The 21,151-nt window shown below is 50.1% G+C and overlaps 1 protein-coding gene across 1 annotated transcript in view; it reads left to right on the forward strand.

Moving 5' to 3' along the window:
• COPG2 (coat protein complex I subunit gamma 2) overlaps positions 1-21,043 on the forward strand; it is a 136,679-nt gene extending 115,636 nt beyond the window's left edge. Inside the window, exons 21-24 of the mRNA XM_037049185.1 lie at positions 18,649-18,746; positions 19,494-19,632; positions 19,922-20,020; positions 20,490-21,043. Of these exons, the coding sequence (XP_036905080.1) occupies positions 18,649-18,746; positions 19,494-19,632; positions 19,922-20,020; positions 20,490-20,620 (467 nt within the window). The 3' untranslated portion in view covers positions 20,621-21,043. The remainder of the gene's footprint in view (positions 1-18,648; positions 18,747-19,493; positions 19,633-19,921; positions 20,021-20,489) is intronic.
• Positions 21,044-21,151: the final 108 nt, after the last annotated feature.

A 21,151-nucleotide genomic window follows, 5' to 3' on the forward strand; every position in this document is an offset into this window, starting at 1 on the left:
CAGGAGTCCCCCGGCCCCTTCTATCCCAACGCTTGCTCTGTTCTGTGTACCTTCTGTGGCTCCCGTTACCTACTAGGACTAGACCTCCGTCACCCCACTGGTTAGGACGTTCCACCATCCTCCTCTCCTTCCCTGCTGCAGAGTCCCACTGCCACCTGTCACACCTCCCTTGCCAGCTCCCTTGAAATGGCACAGTGGGGGGTACAGTGATCAGTGTGAAATGTCACCTCTTCTTTAGGTCCCACCCACTCTCCCACCTCTTCTAAGCATGTGCTGCCCACACTGGACTCCATGAACTTCAGCTCAGCTGAAGCCTCTGAATTTACCTGCCAAGCTGTCTCTTCAGGGTCCACCTTAATGCACAACACTGCCCTGTTTCCTGTGCACCCCAGTCATTGTGGCCCACTCCCCTGCTTGTCCTGAAGCCCCAGGTCATCAAGTGTCTGGGCCATGGCTCCCTGCCTTGGTGCTGCCCTGCTCCGCTCCCTCCATCTACCAGTTCACACGTCTCCCAACTCCTGAGATGCCAGTGTGCCCGACCAGCAGCTCCTCAGCCCTCCATGCCACTGTCCACCATTCCTTACCAGCCCGAATCCCTGGCACATTGCTGGGGTTCTGTCTCCTATGCTGTGACACCTGGCGAAACCATCTCAAGATCCAGGGGACCATCTTCTTGTGGCTGCAGGAGGTACCACTGTCTCTCTATCCCTCAAGAAGGAGATTGATCCTTGCTTACTCCATCTTAGCCTTCTCTCCCACTCTCGTTGGAGGGACCCTCTGATTATCTCCAATGTCCCATCCTACCCTCCCCTACCACCTGCTGGTCGTGGGATGGATTCCCTGATCTTTCCTTCACTTGTGGTTCTTTCCTGACTTGCACTCATACTGCCTGGTTGACAGGTGTTTTCTCCCTCAAAAACATTCCACTGACTGAGTCTGCTCTCCCCATTCATGCCTAAGGTCCTTACCTTTTCAGACCCACCATTATGACATGGCAGTGGCTTCCCTGTGCCACTCTGTGACCTCTGCTCCTCTCACCAAGCCCAGCCCTGACAGGGTGATGTATCCCCAGCATTTCTGTGGGACATTTCTCTCCTCCTTCTCCTCCCCATCCCCCTCCTTGGGCTTCCTCCAACCTCTCCTGCCTTCCTCATCTGTCTGTGTCACTCTGATCTTCACCCCAGGTGGGCTTCTGCTCCCCTTGTCCCACTGAGAGGAGGAAGTTCCTGGGTTCTCCATGTGCACACCCATCTTTGGGCTCTTTGCCACCACTCTCAGTGCAGGGCCTTGCTCTCCTGTCCTAGATGCGAGGCCCCGTCTCCTGCCCTTTCCCACTGTTTTCTCCCGTTGGAACACCTTCCTTCTACTCACTCTCCCGGAGCTCGGGACTGCTCACCTGATTTCCTTCCTCATGTTTGGGTTCATAATCTTTCTCCCTTAGCTTCCCTACTGCACACAGAGCAAGGCACTGTCCTACCAGGGCCATGGAACGCATCTGCGCCTACAGTCCCTGGATCTAAGGGCTGCAGTCAGCAATCCTCTGTGTGCTCCTTTCTTGGTCCCCCACCTCATTCACACCACACTCCAGTCACCTTTGCCTCCACACACTGGACTCAATCTTCACCCCCGCTGCCTCCCCCAGCTCACAGCCAGTGGATCCCAACAGTGGTTGCTGCAGGGACCCACAGAGTCACTCCTTGTAACCATTCATGTTTGCATTCAGACCCCTTACTGCTCTCTTCTGACACAGCTCTGGGGGACTCTCTTCCTCTAAGTCTCCTACCTTTCCTTATCACTGTGAGATTTTTGCCTTTAGCCTTCCCCCTGTCATGTGCCTGCTAGTCATGCCCAACACCATGGCGCTTCATCTTTACCTGCACAGAGCCCTGGGTCCTGATGTCCACCCCTCCTTCTCTCCGTCCTCACCTACCAGTCAGCCATCTCTCCCCCAGATGCTCTCTTCTGTGTTGTTTCCCGTCCCAGCTGCCCCTTCCGTCTGCATGTACAACTTGTCAGCTGCCCTCCGCTCCCAGATGCACAACCCAGCTCTCCCCTGCATCCCTCCTTCTCCCTCAGACCTAGTCCTCAGAGTGCTCAGCTGCAGGACCAGACCTCGTGCTCCACTCTGTACTCACTGAAGGTGACCCCTTCTGTCCACATCTGTCCAGGTGCCTTCTCGGCTACATCCATTTGCTCACTTTCTGTAGTGCCCAGGCTCCTCTGTCCCCATGTCTCTTAGTCTTGTCCCTGATGCCTCCACCTACCCCAAATCCCAGGCCCACCTGTCCCTGCCTCACCTCTCTGCCCAGCTGTCTGTTCCCTCTGCCCTTCCACCCACTGATTCTCACCCGAGGGTGCATGACCCCCAAGGTGGCCTATCAGCAACATCTTTTGGGTGTGTTTTTATGTTTGCTTTTTGAAACTTTTTTGTTTTTGTGTTTAGAGCAGAGCCCTGCTCCCCCTCAGATGCTGTGATAGGCCTCCCTGGGGATCAGGCCCCCCCACCCCCCCACCCCCGGGAAGATTCACTGCTGTGGAAGCCCCCCTGACTCCTGGGCTGCACTTTACCTGTGCCTCTAGCCGCCTGCTGGTTGCCCCGGCACCGTTTTCTGAACCATCCCAGCATTCCCCACATTCTCTCACTGTACAGGACTGTGGTCTTTGTGCCACACGAATCCCTTTCATACTTACTCTTTGCTGAACCTCATTCTCCAGTGGGGCCTCATTTATTCACACCCACACCCTTCATGACTCTCAGGTGTTGTGAAAATGGCTTTGGCCCAAATCTGGTCCTTCTCAACACTTGCCATTGTCCCACTCTGTTCCTTACTCCTCCTCACAGACACCTGTCACCATGCTACTCCACAGTCCCTGTGGTCCTCAGGAGTCCTTGGGTGTTTCCCGCCCACCAGGCCTTTCCCTGCCCACTTCCTGCAGCCGCTCTCCTGAGGCCTCCCTGGGTGCATTCCCTGGTCTTCCTCTTTCTCCTCAACCAGTCATCATCCCCTCAACAGAAGACATGGAACCAGTGCACCTCTCCAATAAAGGAGATGGGTTTACCTGTCCATGGAGCTTGGCACCTGTCCCCCAATCCCACCTGCAGCGTCACTGATCCCAACCTGCCCTCCTGTCCCTCCCTGCCAGCGAGACCTGATTCACATCCTGTCCCTTCCCTCCTCACACCGAGTCCCTGCTCCATCTCTGATAAAATCCTGGTGAAACGTTCTACCCATTTTATATGTATCAAGGCTACAAGAACATCCACTGCTCACCATCCCTGTTCCATTCCTCCTTCACCAAATCACAGAGCATATGCTGGCTGGTCCCCAAAATGGGAACTACCTTCTGTTTGGTACCTCTGAGATCAGCTTGGAGTCCTACCTGCCACCTTGCTCTTCTCCTTGCTCCTTTTGAGGGTGTCCAGCCCTCTCCCTGCCACTGTGCTACAGTCTCCATCCTCCCCTGAGTGTCTCCCAGCACTCTGTCTGTCTCTGGAGGATGACCCTCCTCTGACTGTGCATTGAGGCCCCCTTGGGTCTCTCCTTCCCGAGACCTTTCTTTACAGGCTCATTGTGTCACCTCCATCCCCAACAAGTGGAACCATCCTGCCTCTTCTTGAGACCCCCTGCATCTCCTGAGCTCCCTAAACCTGCCACTTACTTGTATTGGGTCCTCCTGTCTCCACAGGGCTGTGCCCCCTCCAGTCACCTGTTCTCCCTGCTCACACTCTCTCTGTCCCCTCAGCAGGCTGCATTCTCTCCTGAGAACATCTACTGTCACTAGGTCCTTCCACAGGCCCCTGCCAACCTTTCAGTTCACTTTCTTTGTTACCTCTGGCCAGCGTCACATTCCTTAGTCTTCTCTGGTCTCTTATCATCAAGCCCTTGCCCACAGAACAATACAGTTCATCCATCACTTCCTCTTACTTCCCTGTATCCACTGCTCCCATCTGTCCTCCATCAGACCCTGTGACTTGCCCTGCCCATCACCCTTGCACATCCAACCCTGTGGACTCTGTGGATACCCCCCATCTGCCGTCCCTCCCTCTTACCCACGCTCCTTTCACCATACTCATGTGTACATTCCAGCGCCCTTCTCTCGCTGGCTGTCCTCTTCTGCCTTATCCTATTTCCCACCAGATCCAGCCTTTCAGAAAAGAGGAGCCCCTCCATCCGACCACTTGCTCTGTTCTGTGTACCCTCTGCTGCACCCGTTACCTTCTAGGACCAAACCTCCGACACCCCACTGGTTAGGACGTTCCACCATCCTCCTCTCCTTCCCTGCTGTGGAGTCCCACTGCCACCTGCTCCACCTCCACCCTTGCCTGGCCCCCTGAAATGGCACAGTGGTGGGCACAGTGTCCATTGTGAAATGTCACCTCTTCTTTAAGTCCCACCTGCTCCCCCACCATTTATTTCTAAGCCTATGTGCTGCCCACACACCAGAGGCCATGCCCATGAGCTCACCTGAAGCCTCTGAATTTACCTGCCATGGTGTCTGCTCAGGGTCCACCCTAAGGCACGACGCTGCCCTGTTTCCTGTGCACCCCAGTCATTGTGGCCCACTCCCCTGCTTGTCCTGAGGCCCCAGGTCATCAGATGCCTGGGACATAGTGTCTCAGCATCTGCTCCCACCATCTACCTCACGTCGGCACATGCCATACCTCTTGGCCCCAGAGATCTGCCGATGTCCCTACATTGGCAGCTCTTCGGGCCGCCTTCCATTGTCCACTGTCCCTGTACCCACCCTGAGTCCTCGCACATTCCAGAGGCTCTGTTTCCCATTCGGTGCCACCTGGCCACTTCCTTTTCCTTGGACCCCTGGCCCATCTCACACATACAGACAGTCTCCTCATGGCTGCCCGAGATTCCCCGTCTCTCTGTCCACCAGGGAGAACACTAATCCTTGCTAAGCCCTCTTGGCCTTCTCTCCCATCTGCTCCAAGAGACCCTTGGATTCATCTTCGATGTCCCACCCTACTCCCCCACCTCCTGCAGTCACGTGATGGCCTCAGCCATCTCCTTCACCTGTGCTCCTTTCCTCACTCACACTCATACTCCATCTCTTGCCAGCTTTTTGTCCCCAAGAGAGTCACACTCAATCTGTCTGCTCTCCCCTCTCACCCCTTTCGTCCTTACCTTTTCGGGGCCACCATTATGAAGTGGTGGTGGCTTTTCTGAGCTCCACCTCTCCCCCATTCTTCATTCATCTGTCTCACTCTGTGAGCCTCACCCTGTGTGGGCATTTGCACACCTTTGTCCCACTGAGAGGAGGGAAGTTCCTGGGTTCTGCCTGTGCACACTCGCCTTGGGGCTCTTTGCCATCACTCTCGGTACAGGGTGTTCCCCTCCTGTCCTGGATGGGAGATGCCATCAACTACCCTTACCCAGTGTTTGTCCCCATGGAGTACATGCCCTGTACCACGTGCTCCCCGAGTTCAAGACTGCTCATGTGACCTCCTTCCACTGCTCTGGGGTTCACACCCCTCATATTCAGCTTCCCTACTGCACACAGAGGAAGGCACTGTCCTACCTGTGACGTGTGACACCTCTGCGCCTACAGTCCCTGAATCCAAGGGCTGCAGTCAGCAGACCCCTGTGTGCTCCTTTCTTCTCCCCCCACCTCATCACACCACACTCCAGTCACCTTTGCCTCCACACACTGGACTCAGTCTGCACCCTCACCATCACCCCATGCTCACAGCCAGTGGATCCCGACAGTGGTTGCCACCGGGACCCATAGTCATTCCTTGTAACCATTCGTGTTTGCATTCAGACCCCTTACTGCTCTCTTCTGACACAGCTCTTGGGGACTCTCTTCCTCTGCGTCTCCTACCTTTTCCTTATCACTGTGAGACTTTTGCCTTCAGCCCTCCCCCTGCCGTGTGCCTGCTAGTCACGCCCAATACCACCGTGGCCCCTCATTTCTTCCTGTACAGAGCCCTGAGTCCAGCTGTCCCCCCTCCTTGCGTCTGTCCTCACCTACCAGTGATATCTCCCCCAGATGCTCCTTTTCTGTGTTGTCTCCCATCCCGGCGGCCCTTCTCTCTGGGTGGGTATCCCATCCAGGGCTCTGCTCACATCCACACGGCCCGACATTCCCTTCTTCACTCCGAACTCCCTCAGCCCTACCTCTCAAGGTCCTCAGCTCCAGAACCTCTGTGCTCCTCTCCCTACCCACTGCAGGTGAATCCCTACACCCCACCCCCTATCCATCCAGGTGCCTTCTCGGCTACATCCATTTGTTCCCTCTCTGCTGGGCCCAGGGCCCTCTGCCCCTGTGTCTGACAGTCTTAACTCTGATGTCTCCACCTACCCCGAATCCCAGGCCCACCTGCTCCTGCCTCACCTCTCTGTCCAGCTGTCTGTTCCCTCTGTCCTTCCACCCAGTGATTCTCACCCAAGGGTGCATGACCCCCAAGGCGGCCTATCAGCTACATCTTTTGGGTGTGTTTTTGTGTTTTGTTTTTGAAACTTTTTTGGTTTTGTTGTTTTGAGCAGAGCCCTGCTCCCCCTCAGATGCTGTGATAGGCCTCCCTGGGGGCAGGCCCACCCACCCTCAGGTGAAACTCACCCTTCCCCCCCGGGAAGAATCACTGTATAGAAAATCAGTCTGACTCTGAGTGGACATTTTCCTTCATCTGTTGACCTTGACCCTTGCCCAGGAAAGTCCCCAGTGTTTGCACCCTGTGACACTGTCCCGCACTGTCCTCTAGCAGCCACCGTGTCTGTCCGTGTTTCTCTGTCTCTTCTGTCCTGAAATACCTGTCTACTTCTCAGTTAACACGTGTTTTCTCAGGTCTCTTCTTCTCTATCAAGAATCATTATTTTGAGTATGAATTATTTTTTACTTAACTTCTCATTGCATGGCTCACTCATTCCAGTGTTTAATTTTTCTTGTCTTCAAAGTGCTAGGTGTTGACTCTGTCTGATAGAACTTTGGAAACCTCCTCACTGATGCACTGACCCTTTGACAGTTACTGTGTCCCGGACACACTCTCACCTTTTCCTCTTATCCCTTGTTCCTCTACTCCATTTTCATTGCAAATCTGTCATTTCTTTCTCTTCTGGATCTTGCTGTAATTTTGAACCACCCCGAACTAAACTATAAAAAGGTACATATACTCTTAACCCCTAATTCTTGGCCTGAGTTCCTTCTCTTTCCCATAGAATGTTTTCTCTTCTTTCATTAATAGTTCATGTTTTAGGTTTACGTACTGTGACAGGTTTGGCAAGGTCCTGTGTGGAGCAACCACAGTCTACCCACTGTGCTCTTACCCCTATCGTGCATTGGGTTTACTGTACACTGAGCTTTTAACTGTCTCTCTGTATAGTATAATTCATACAAAGTACCTCTCCTTTTTCCCCTCTTTTATTTCCACTATAAGTAAGGACATTTTGTCTCACTGTTACTCTTTCTCAGGGATTCCTGTAGTCTTTCGTGTAACTCCAGTTTCACACATCCATCCTGTGCCCCTCTCTCTTCTGTGCCATATTTAAACCCCTGCCTTGCCCCACCCCGTTCCATAATTGGTCCGGTGTCATCTTTCTAAGAAAGTTAAAACGTCCTTTCTCGTTAGGGATGTGCACTTTTCGACTCTAACTGCACGGTACCCTTTCCCTCCTGTCAACTCAAGTCCTCTTGATCTACAGCTTAACTTTTTTCACCCTCATTTTTGGAAGTGGAATAAATGTACAAGTCAGTCTGCCTTTTCCACCTTGCCTTTGTCTCTACGGCAGGGCCAGTCCTTGCCTTCTGACTTGTTTCCATCCGCCTCTACTTTCTTCAGTCCCCGTGTCCCGTCTTCAGTCCCACATCCATGTCCTTGCTCTATGTGCTCCTTCCGTTGTCCTCGTATTTCTAGGTCGCCCTTCTCAGAAGCTATTTTACCCTGTACTTATTCTAGTTACTCTGAAATAAACACCTGGTCCATACAGTGAGTGCTCTTTCCACTTAGTTCCTGTCACCTGTGTCCCTCCTTGCTCCGTGAGATGTAATGGCGGCGCCAAACCTTGTTTTTCAGTCATTCTTCACATGGCTTTTCCCCTCTAAAGGTAAATTTGCTCTTCCCCCCAATTTTTGTTGTTTTCCCCTCTTCTCTCTTCTATTAACCATCCAAATAGTGGGTATGTATTATTCTCATAAGCTAACTAATACCTTCCTCTCTGGGCCCTCTTTTTTGTTCTACATCAGTCACTCAATCCAGTTCTGTATTTCTTCTATCCTATGTATTTTGCTGAATTGCTTTCGTTTCCTGTTTATTCCTTGTAACTTACCTTTTTTTGTCCACGTCACTGAACCTGTCTCTAAACTTTCTCTCTACTGACTGCTCTTTCCCACGCAGAGGTACTTCTCTAGGCACTGTGCCCCTTAAGTCTCATCTTCCATTGTATCACCTACCATCTCACCTGACATTTTATCTGGCCCTTTTGTTCCTTCAAGAACTGCCTTACCACACAGTTCTCTTACTGACGCAACTGCTTTATACGTACAAGCAATTAACATTACCCTTTGTTTACAGTATGTCCAATAACAATTTTTACTAGTAAATGCTTATATTGCAATATCTTGAATGTGAAAAAGCCCTCAACCATCTCCCTTTAAAAAACTCCAACATATTTTTTCAGCCATCACAAAAATACTCTTACCAAAACTTATGTATCTCGTATCGTATAAACCATTTCAAGGACAGCTACATAATGATTTCACATATAATGCGTCCATTAGTGTGCGTGTTTGTGTGCATTACAAAGTGACCCCATACTGTAAGACTGCCACTGCATTCTCCTTTTACACTGCAAGAAATGTGGTAGGTTTTTCGAGATAAAGTATATACACTTTTTAAATGAAATACACAAAATTTGAAAACAATTTTCACGAAGAAACTTTGTGAAAACACTTACTTACCAATTGGCGAATCGCTTGCGTTGCTCCGTGCGTGTTGTAGGAAAGAGGACAGATAAGCGTGCACAGCACATTCAGAGCCCTGGAGCCCAGGGGTGAGCCTAGCATAGAAGAGCTATGACTGCGGCACACGTGTACCGTCCCAAACAGTCCTGTGTATAGACTTAGGCTTTTTGCGAGCACGAGAATGTCCCGAGCACATGGTGATGTGTGGATGCAAACAAGCAAATGGTGATGTGTGGATACAAACAAGCACAGGATGATGTGTGGATACAAACTTTTGATGTCAAGGAGCACCCTGATGATGTGAGTCGCTGGCTGGGGTTGCCTGCGTTCCTCATTCTGGTCTCAGCAATACTTGCTATTGGCACCCTGCAGACTGCAGACCTGGCCTAATTCATGCGCCCCTCTCCAACCAGCATCTTGTCTCCCTTTCCCTTTCCCGTGTTTTTTTAATACAAATCTTTTCAGTTGTGCCTCTCACTTTCACCCAGTTCTAACGTGATTTTTTCAATTCTCAGCAAATTAAACTTACAGGTAGGTCTTCCGTGACTCTTTCTGAATATCTGGACTGCCAGATCTTAAACGTTCCACATATCTTTTACTCACTGGCTCTACATCTCCGTGAACACAGGATGATTCCCATGAGGTTCACCTCTAAGTGATTCTCATCCACTCCTCAACCACCAGCATTCATTCGTTCCACAGAAAAAGTATCCAAACCAGACCTTCTAAAAGATCAGTGGTGATGTGTTTAGTTTCCACCAATGCTTCTTATCAGAGTTTATCTTAATCCATCTCCTTCTCACCTTTCCCAGCAAGGAACCACTTCTCTGAAGACCAGCCTCCCAGTTCTCTGTCAGCCCTGCCTCCTCTCCCCTCCTCTGCTCGCTGGTCCTGAGCTCCGACAGCTGTTTCTTTCCTTCACACCTGTCTGTGTCGTCACCACACCATCTGATCAAAACTGCTGTTTCGTACAGTGCCCCTCTACTTACCACCCTCTCTACTTTCTTTTTATTCTATCCTGATCTTTGGCCTTAGTATGAAGCAGTGGACATTCCCCTTCTCAATATGACCATTCACATGTCTTTCATCTGCAAGCAACGTGAGGGCAGCTCTTCCATTCCCTTCCTCCTCTTGCTGCAAACTCCACACATTTCCTCCAACATTCTCCTCTCAGCTACCTCTCTCCGGGGAATCTGATCATCTCTCCCGGTTATGCGCACCTCTGCTGTTTAGCATTCCGTCCGGTCTTCTTCCATCTTCCCTGTTTCCTACACTCAGAATCAGCTCCCCTGCCATTCAGACCGGACTTCCCTAGGATTCCTGCTCCGACCCATTTGAGGTCCATCGCATTTAATCTCTCTCTAACCTCTCTCACTCTCACTGACGACACCGACTGTTTCAGATCTTTTCCAACAAAGCTTTCTAGACAGCAACACACCATACTCCAGTTCTTACTCAGCCATGTTCGCCCCTCCTTCCTCAGCTGTTTGACGTCTGGCTCAGCATCCGGCTTTTCACTGCATTTCCCACCCTGATATCTCAGTGCTCCTCACCCCGGCCCTTTGTAATAATGCCCTTTCTTGTTTAACATTTTGTAAAACTCTATACTGTGCACCATACTCTCTTTCCTTAATTAGATTTCAGCCATAAAGTTTCTCTACTTATTCCTTTTTAAATGCATGTCTCAATACTTTCTCTCACGTGTTTTAATTTCTGAGCAAACTTAACATCACTTTCCTGCAAGTTCTTCCTGACTTCACATGATTATCTGTTGCAAATAGCGACATCTATAATATTTCCACCTTCCCTCTCTAATCATCATGAGAGTTATATTATTTTTCTCTTGAGGTGCGTGTACTCCAGAGGTACATTCCTTAATGAGACTCGCCCAGTTCTTACCAAATACGGGTCATCCTGTTACCAAATAAACTACCCACCCACTCTCTCCAGTTCCTCAGACTGACACCTTTGAGGTTGCTATCAATGGCTTTTCATCAAGATTTGTATTGGTGCCTCCCCAACTGTTCCTGTCAGCCAAGCCCTTTAATTACATTTTTCCATCCCACAAAATTCATAGTCACTATCCTCCTTCTTTATATCTTAATTTTATTTGAGGGTTTTTAAAGACATAAAACATTGCACATATAATTGAGACTTCCTCTCTACCCCTTCAAAATCATGTACCTCTCTCCCTTCCAAAAGAAACTCACTATATAATTTGATACTTATCTTCATACATATGTTTTATAATTTTAATAATGGTTATCCATAAATAATATGTATATAAATTCCTTAACATTTTTTTCCTCATCAAGATGTGCAGGCTTGTCTCCTCTCTGTCTGCAGGCCTTTACTCCGCCCTCAGCATGCGCACCGCTCACCACAGTCCTTAGTCAACGCTAGACTTTTCAACCAGTTAACCTCTTCGACATCTTACGGACGTCTCCATTTTGGGTGTTTTTAACCCACGTCTCCATCGCCCTTTGCCACTGCCGACAACCGAGAGCCCTGCTCTGATTCACGCACTGCCCCGATTACATAGGTTAAAACCCCTCTCTTCTTTCATATTCTGTCACGGCTGCCGTGTCTCAGCTGTCCGTCTCGGCTGCTACCACTGTGTCACAGCAGTGGAGAGAGGGTTTGTCTCCCGAGATTTACTTTCTCGTGATTCCCCACCATCCCTCAAGACATACAGACCATCTTCTCTACAGACAAAGCACTTGTCCGAGCTCCTGATGAACTTTAAGGTTGCTAGTCATGTCTTTCTAGGAGAACTCATCTTGATAAAACTCCCTTAAACTTCTCTATTAACCAAGTTTTAACTAAAGATGTTACCCATGGCATCAATAGCCAGTCTGCCCTCTCATTCCCATTGCTGTCTAGGCCGTTGAAACTCTCAGAAACACCACCCGTTGCCACGGGGCCTTCCCATCCCATCTGACCCCCTTTCCGGGTCACCACTCCAGGTCTTTTTTATTACATGCCTGAGCTGCATTGTTGCCAATCCACGTATTCCTACGCCTTCTCTGATTCATGCAGTCGTCCTTTACCTAGCTAACAAACTCTCTCCTTTTCATTCCATCATATTCTTGGTCTAAGTGTGGTGCCATAATCCACCAGTCAGTATCTGCCATTTTTAAAATCATCCCTCCACATCTGTAGGAATCTCCACTTTTCTTCGTCCAGTCCTTTCCATCTTGTTCTTCCTTTCCCCCTAGAGAAATGCGCTGCCTTATCTTCTGCGTCTCTCCTTTCAGCTACACATCATTGTCATGAGCTACAGTGGGCTCTTCGGGATAGACTCCTGTCATGATGGCCACTCACCCCACTGCCGTCCCCCTCCTGTTGCATCCAACACCCTTCCCTGCGTCTGTCTGAACTCTCACTTCAGCCTGAACTTCCATGGGACCCCGCCCCTGGCCGCACTTTATGTCTGTCCCATGGCCTGCGTCTGACCTTCCCCCATGGTGACCACGCCTGTTACTTCCAGTGCATTCCCAACAATGGCTCCCGGACAGCAAAACCTCATACTCCAACTGTTACCTTGCTTCCTCTACCTCGTCCTCTCTCCTGGGTAACACATCAGTCTGATAGATTTCCACTTTTTTCCTAATGTTCCCATTTAGTCTTCTTTAATGCCCTAACGTATCTGTTAGCTTTCCACACCGCATGCTCTGCATACTACCCTAATTCACACATCCTTTCTCCTTAGTTTCCAACCTCCATGCTTTCCTCTGTCCTTCTTTGCTGTTTATTCATCCGAGTTTTTTTGTGTTGCTTCTCTCATTTTCTGCAAATCCTAATGTTTCCTTAATTTCTGAGTATATCTTTAATGTTCCTCTTATAGGACACTGTTTATACCTTTCCTTTGGATATTTCTCCCACATTTCTTAACTTTTCATAGTGATGAATGCATATTTTGGGGGGGGGGTTCCTCCCCTCCTGACCCTCACTTTCTCCCCCATTCAATTCTCATGAGACAAGCCTTCACCTTAGATAGCTTCTAACCTGTCAGTCTTCCTCCCGTCATGCTCTGTGGCCCAAGTGTGGTGCCGCTACCTCCAGTTAGTATCTGGCATTTTCTACATCAGAGTTAAATGATACTTCCTCAGCTGGCCCCAGTTTTACCTTTGCTGTTTTACTCCTCTCTGTTCTGCCCTATAGAAACACCATCTTAGTCAGCACCCCTCCCTCATTCAGGAACGGTGCGTGCACACATTGCTCCCGTGGATTCAGGGTTCTCTCCTGGATTCACAGACACCTCGTGTTCAGCGCTCAGTGTACAGACTGTGTGGACTGGATTACGGGTCCGTCCTGTGGCTGCTCTCTCCCCTCCCTCATCCACAGCTTCCTGAAGTTCTCCATCGCAGCCTCAGTTCTTACTTACCTGCCTTCCCTCTTTCCTCTCCATAAGCTAAATTCACATAAAATCATTCTCCTGAAGTTCCTACTCTCCCACGCCCCAGTGGCCCTCATTCTAGCCCTCGTCAGCGCCCTTGCCCATCGGCCATGCTCCTCTCCTGCCAACTCCCCGCCCGACTCACTTCCTGTGGCCCCTTTCTATTCTTAAGCCTCCATTTTCTCCTTTTCTACTGTCCTTTCTTTTTTAAAATTTAAGTAGAGTTGGTAAACAATATTATATTAGTTAATATCCTTCCTTACAAGTCTCTCCAGTGGCTTCTCTATTTCTCAGCTAGTCCTAATATTAGCTACAAAGCTAATATTAATGCTCCTTTAAGCTTCAACCTCACCTCTCCGTCTCTTGGCCCAAATGTAGGGCCTTCTCCCTCCACCCAATACCCGCTCCTCAAGTGATCCTTCAGTCTGGGGGCAACTGCCGTGCGGTGCCCCAGTCCCACTCCCCTCATTACCTGTCTTGCCCTAAGGAAACAGGCTGCCTTGTCTTCAGCCCCCAGGCACAGTCCCTCGAACAGGCTCAGTCTCCCAGCAGCACTCCCGCATCGGGTTGTCTGCCCCGCAACTGCCTCCCACTTCACAGAATCTTCACAGGACACAGGGAATTCTACGAGTCACTATAATGTGGCACTTGCATGGTAATCATTTGTATCTCCCGGTGGTGGTTTGCCCTCCCCTATCCTAATTGCTGACAGTAGAATTTCATCTATCGCCTGACCATGGAAATACGAGGAGGCTTCACGAGGGAGTTGGGGTCCCAGCATGATCTCCGGCCACCCACCCCCACGTGGGGCTTCCATGCTGCAGGCAGACCACTCAGGTTTATCCTGGGGCCCTTCGGGTTGCCGCCCCGACTTTACGTCGGGGCTCACCGTAATCTGTCCCCAGATCCTCCATTTAAACTGCCCGCTATTGTTCAGGCCTCAGCTGGCTCCCATTGTGTGCAGCGCTGCTTTTCAAAGTCTGGCACTGAGACGCAACATTTTGAGACTCATTATAAAATCTTACAGGGTTGCCCAATCCGGGAATTCTGTTCCTCGTCTTAACTGCCCATTCCAGTTCTCCCACTCTCACCGCCTTCCATGAAGTACTCACTTCACACAGTTCCTCGACTCTCCCCTATCCAGTCGTGCTCTCTGGTGCAGGTGTGGGGCCGCAGCCTTCCTGTCAGAACCTGCCAGTCTTCAGAGTAAACCATCACTCCTCAGACTCTTCCTCTCTCCTCCTCGACTGACCCTACAGAAACGCCCGCTCCCCACACAGTCACTTGTTTCTTCAGCTACCGTTTTTATATCCTTCTCGTGGATACAGTCGTCTTTTCTTTCATGTTCTCTCCACACCCTTCTAAATATATGTGCACTCTCAGTTCATTCCAGACCTCACGGGGCTCCTGCCGCTGGCCGTGACCGAAACCCATCCCTTTAGGCTCTTTATTCCTTCACTCAGCTGGTCACACTTGTTGCTCCAATAAGATTTCCCACACAGCACTCCTGCCAACACCAACTCTTAGGTAGTCGCTTCCTTCTCACATTCTCCCTCCCTTCTAGCTCAGCTCACATCCCTAGTTAATACAGAGCTCCGCCACACCCCGGTGTCCTCAGGCTGGCCCTCTTTAGTGCCCTTCCCTGCTCACGCCTTACATTCTGCACACCAGCTCAGCTCCTCTGCCTTCTCTCCAGTCTCGGATTCCAGCCTCTTCATCCTGTCTCTCTCCCTCCGTGGGCTGTTCATACAAGTCTCTCTAGGAATTATCTTTCCCTTTTAGCGAATCCGCACATGGCAGGACAGCTTCTAAGAGCAAGCAGCCTTCCTGACACACTATACAATAAACTATGACATCCCACTCATCCGGCACCGGCCCTTCGCTTACCATCTCTCTACAGAAGGGATGGATGCACACGGTCCTCACCCAGCCCCCATCAAATACAAATACAGTCGTCCACTCTCTGGACAAACTCTCTACCACACCCTCTAGGTCAGTCGGGCCTAGGATCTCTCAGGTTGCCCGCAGTAGCTCTTTATCAGCTTCATGTCAGTTTCCTTGTAAACTTTTGGTCACCCAAGTCCTTCAATTAACAATTTCCTTGCAAATCGGTGCTTCGAGAGCTGGTCTACACTTCCTCCTTGCTCTTGTCCTTGCTCCTCACTCTTTCCTTATACTTCTCATTATAGCATGACCTTTATAGCCAAAAAGTAACTAATTAGACCAGTTCTGTGCTCTGACAGGATCCCCCGTTCTGGACCCTTCGTCCTCACCCACGCTGCCTCGTAGACCCCCTGCTCTACAGCTGTCCTTTTCTTTGCCTCCAGCCTCTCTCCCTGCTTACTGCTCCAGACTGTTGGCCAAGGAATGCACGGTCCTTCCAGCGGTGTCTGCCATTCCCTAGGAACCCCTTTCCGTCCCAGGGCAGCTTTCGAGGGGCTTTTCCCCACCTCTCCTCTTCCCCTGCCTTCGTCCTGGAGACACACCTCCTCCTCACCATCCCTCCTGTCCCTGGTGTAGCATCTGCGTGGATCCGGCCCTCCCTGCTGGCAGGCACAGACTCCTCATTTGGGGCACTCACTGCTCAGCCCGCCTCCACCCTCCTTGCTCTCCTGCACACGAGACTACCTGCGCCCCCTTCTTAGTTTAGTGCAGACCTGTGTGGGTTGCAGCGATTAGCCTGGTTCACAGCCGTCCCTTGTAACCCCACTGACCACATCCTGTTCTCTCATTATTATTCCAACAGAGCTTTCTAGAACTTCCTCATAACCCCCTTTGTTACTTAGTCAAAGTCTCCCGTCCAGTGCTTGAGACCTGGCAACTCCCCGGCCAACCCCCCTCTGCCATTCGCCACACCAAGTGTTCTCTGCGCCAGCCTGGCACCCACATCCCCCATCACAGAGCATGCAGCACCCATCTCTTCCCTAATTCTGCGCTCCTGCGTACACGGCTCCCCAGCAGGCCTCTCTCAGCTCAGTCAGTCCTCACAGGACAACCTCGCCTGTGAAAACAGTTTTAATGTAGATCTTCAGGGCATCCTTCTCTGACTCCCTACTGGTACTGGCCTGCCTTTGTCCTTGAAGCTCTCATCCTTCTGTGATGGCAGGGGACTCCGTATTGTTCTCTTGGAACAATAATGAATGGCAGGGCCCCCTCCTGCCCCTTCCCCTCGTCCCCTGCCTCCCCCGTGTCAGCCATCCTTTCTGGCCGTGTTGATACAGCGCTACAGTGGTTCTCCTGCAATGCACCTTCGATTCCCTGAAACTTCCCACTGTATCAGCCACACCCTGCCCTTAAAAACTTGCCACTGAAGTTTCAGGAACATAATCTCTCCTAATACCATTCCTACTTGCTTCCTGATTCAGAGACCCTGTACCACTTACTTAGACATAAGCATCTTTTGTCTTGACTTGCACAGAAATTCGGCCAGTGTGCCGAGGTTGCGATCTGCCATTGTTCCTGCTTGACTCCTTGTTCCTCTTCCTCAGCTGCGTGTACCCTCCCTGCTGAACCGGATCCCAGCGAGGTTCCTGTAACCTTATACCTTATATCAGTAACGTCTGTCCTGCCTCCCCTCCTTACTTGTGACCTTTGTCCCGACCATAATCCCGAGTCTCTCCCTTCATTGTCTTAAATACCTCAACCAACCCATTCCAGGTCTGTGTCACCTTCCACTTTGTTCTCGTCTTCGTCCCCCACCCCAGAAAACCCTAGCTGAATGTAACCATGAACACACTCCCGTCAACACCTCCTGCATTAAACCGATTCTGTAGTCTGGAAAGGTCACTCTCTCTCTCTCTGGGTCGGCCCACCATCACCCCATTGCAGCATGCTCCATTCAGTTCGCCTGTTCTCTGACCTCGGACCCCTCCTTCACAGGACCCCCACCAGAGACCCTCACTCTGTCGAACACCGCGGTCTCTGGTGGACTGCCTCGGCTCCCCAGAGCCTGCTGGGAAAGGTGGAGTCTCCTTCGTTTGAAATACAAGGTATTTCAAATTTGTTCCTGAACGAAACTCCTCTCGGCACCTGCCCGTTTGCACATCCCTCCCTGGCCTCTTTCCTTTGGCTCTCGCACCTTCCACCTTCCTCCTCGCACCAAAGCGCGCTCGCATCTTTGGAGATCCGATTAAACCGTCACATCCTTTCAAATGTTTAATGGTGTTCCCAGGCTGTTAATCCTGCACTCCCACACAGGCTGCTATTAAAAGTTACATTAAAGAGCCTATGGCACTGAGTTGTGATGTCATAGGTGCATAAATGGATCTCTTTCTCACACACACACACACACACACACACACACACACACTTTATTTAACTCCTAGACAATCAGCTATTGGAGAGAAAAGTCACGTCTCAGTCATCTTTTTAGCTAAGAGTCTGGCACCACAGTTTACACCTTTACACATAATGTTAATGTGTTCTGACATTTACTACATGTTTGGTGGCAAATTAAAACTGAGCAGGTGAAAGATCTCACTGCCCATATGGTCATGTATGGCCTTTACATCTGAGTCTCTTCTTTCCTGTCCTTGCTGTGCCCCAAATAACTTTTGAACTTCCCAGTTTCTAGTATTTGTGTACCTGTGAGCCTCTTCCAGACCATGGGTTAGACCCTTACTTCACCCACAGTTAATAAATCCTCTCCTGGAGAAAGCTCTGAGTCCCCTATCTTCATGAAGTTCACTTTCCGAAAATGTGCCCCTACCCCCATTTCCTACTACTTCCAACAGTCATCTCAAAACATGTAGCTGCCCACTTTGCTTTTCCATGAACGACGCGGACCTGGCCGCACTAGTGCCTCCTTGCTGCCCTACTCGTTGTCGGCTGAGAGTCGGCCTAAGGTGAATTCGTCCTGGTGGTCTGAGGACCACTGTCGGTCCTCAGTCTACAGGCAGTATTGTCTTTTGAAATTTAGACTCTGTTGTGCTTAATGTTAATTCAATGATCTCTGTGCGGTTTTTGCTTTGTTAGCACCTAAGGTAGCGGTCCTTACATTTTTCCACATGCAGCCCCCTTGGGTGGGCATGGCCAGAAGCCCCCCCGGGTTTCTGCCCTGCTGCTTTCTCCGCACCAGTACAAAACAGAGTTGTGCCGGTGTCCGCTCTTCTGAGCGATTCTGACCCACAGTGGGGCATGGGTTTAAAACAAGCCCTTGTGAGACTGCCTTTTGACCAGCTTACAGGCTGCTTCTGAGAACTGCTGCCCTAGACGACAGTGTCGTATGTCGCATTTGATAATACAGAGCACAGTGCGGTGAGCAGCGCTCCCCGAGTCACTGGAAGGAACCCTGGCTTGTGCTGCCCGCTGACAAGGCCGGCCTGCTCTTCCCCCTCTAGCTGCAGGCACCTTCAGCTGCACCATGAAGTTCACAGTCCGGGACTGCGACCCTGACACTGGGACTCCGGCTGAGGAGGGGTATGAAGACGAGTACGTGGTGAGTCTCCCCTGTGCGGGGACCCCACGCCACACCTGCACCGCTGTCCTCTGCCTGAAAAGAGCATTTTTCTGGGAACACCTGGCAGGAACTTCAGGGGTTTTAGTTTCTGTCTTCTCAGGTCACAGCTGAGGAGGGCCGGCACTGACCCTCCTCTGTAACGGGAGTGCGCCGTGCCTTAGGAGAACTGCGACTCACCGCTTCCTGACCAAAACAGAACTCGCCCTTTTCTTATGTCTGTATGAAAATAAGTACATGATTTTCATTGAGATCAACAAGTTTTATTTAAAATATCGGGGTGGGGAAGAAAAAAATAAAATATTGGGGTGATGGTTTTGATCAGCAGCTTTTACTTGGCTTAGAGTGTGGAACTACATCATGGACTAAAAAGTTTCCATAGAATGCAAAGGAAATTTTAACAAGTATCGACCTTTTAGTGAATGCTAAGTTCAGAAGCCCTGTGTGGCCTGAACTTCATGCTCAGGTGTAGCAACGAGTCCTCTGTGTCCCCAGGGTGTAGGCGTTGATCTGAATGTGGCTCGTGCCCTATTTCTTGCTTTCCTTTGCTAAGGCCTGCATCATGAGAGCTAGTGATACCACAGGACTTCCCACTAGACTGGTAACCGAGCTTTTCCCGGGCTGCACGGGATGTAATGCAGAATGATAAAGCCCTACAAATCAGCCCCTTCCACCTCTGTTCTGTACTGGAAGGACTTCGGTTTACTGACTTCTGCTTGTATCCGCTAGCTGGAAGACCTTGAAGTGAATCTGTCTGACCACATTCAGAAGGTTCTGAAGCCTAACTTTGCTGCTGCCTGGGAAGAAGTGGGAGATACTTATGAGAAAGAGGAGACATTTGCCCTCAGTTCTACCAAAACTCTGGAAGGTGAGGACAATTTTGCTATCAGTGTATCACCTGACAGCACTATAAAAACCTAGTGGGAATACGTGTTATTCCAGAGAACACTTCTCTTTAAATACTGCGTAAACTAATTCACTTAAAGGGCCAGGACCCTGTCACCCTCACTCATAACTGTCACTCATAACTGAGTCCATCAGTTCCTAGTCCAGTGGCTCTCACCCACATGCTGCCCCGCTACCGCAGCCCCTACAAGTGTGGGGGCCTGCCTGCGCTGGCCTTGTCTCATCCTGCTGCGTCACTCTCGCCAACACAGAAGCTGTCAACAACATCATCACGTTCCTGGGCATGCAGCCATGCGAGAGGTCAGACAAAGTACCTGAGAACAAGAACTCCCACGCCCTCTATCTGGCAGGTAAGAAACTCCCACGGGGTCCCCCACTAGCGCACTGCAGAACTTGGTGGGAAGGGGTACGCGCGGGCCTCTCGTGCCCTGCTGTCGTCCCACCGCATGAGCTACAATTTGAAGTCCTGTCGAAAGCAGTGATTTCTTTTAGCTGTTTAACTGGCATGCTGTCCTGACCTTGTTCTCTTCGGTTATATATTCAGCCTAAAAATTTACTTCAATCTGTCCCACGAATACCAGTGCCACCACCTCCCCCGGTTCAAGTCAGTACTCTTGAATACCTTCTGTGTACCTGGTATCACGCGAATATAAAAGATTACTTCGAATTCCTATGTAGGACTCAATTCCCACCATAAACCCCCATCTCTAGAAAAGCTAAACTAATATAGAAAGGAAGTGCAGGCAGAGCACGATCAAGTTCACTAGTCACAGCTTATTTTGAGTTCTTACTATGGTTTTCCTCACTCTTTTCTCCAAGGTGTATACAGAGGTGGCTATGATTTACTGGTAAGGTCCAGGCTGGCCTTAGCAGATGGAGTGACCATGCAGGTGACTGTCAGAAGCACAGAGGAAACACCTGTAGATGTTATCTTGGCTTCTGTTGGATAAGTTTTTACTGGGCAAGATGACGCTGATGCCCTCCACTGTCAGCGGGCTTTCAGGCTAGTGGCATGAAGTTCCCAGAATCATGCTTTCAAAGATTATGATTTTGGAGAAGCAAATTAAATGTGTGGCCCTGAGCCAGCAGACCAAGCCAACGTCTGTCCTCGTGCATGTCTTTGTCATGTTTTCCCTTTTATTACACTGGTCAGCCCTGGTGTGACAGTGTGTCTCTGGGTGAACTGAAGAAGCAGATACTGCCCTGTGTCCCAGCTGCTTAATTTCATTATATTCTTTAATTTAATGTGTCTGAAAGCTCCTGGCAATGTTGGAAAGCTTTTATCCCAGAGGGGTGGTGGGGGAGGGGAAGGCAGAGTCCGCTTTTGTCAAAATCCATTTTTATTAATAGAAAATAAACACTTATTCCACTTTCAGTTGTTATACTTGAAGTTGCTAATTTTAGAAAGAAGAATTTAAAATAATCACTTAATAAGACTGTTTGGACCTAAACAATGAAAACTGTGGCTTAAAAAGAAAAAA

Source organism: Sturnira hondurensis, unplaced genomic scaffold (assembly GCF_014824575.4).
Source record: "Sturnira hondurensis isolate 20B ecotype Veracruz unplaced genomic scaffold, ASM1482457v3 Scaffold0006437, whole genome shotgun sequence".
Taxonomy (NCBI): Eukaryota; Metazoa; Chordata; class Mammalia; order Chiroptera; family Phyllostomidae; genus Sturnira; species Sturnira hondurensis.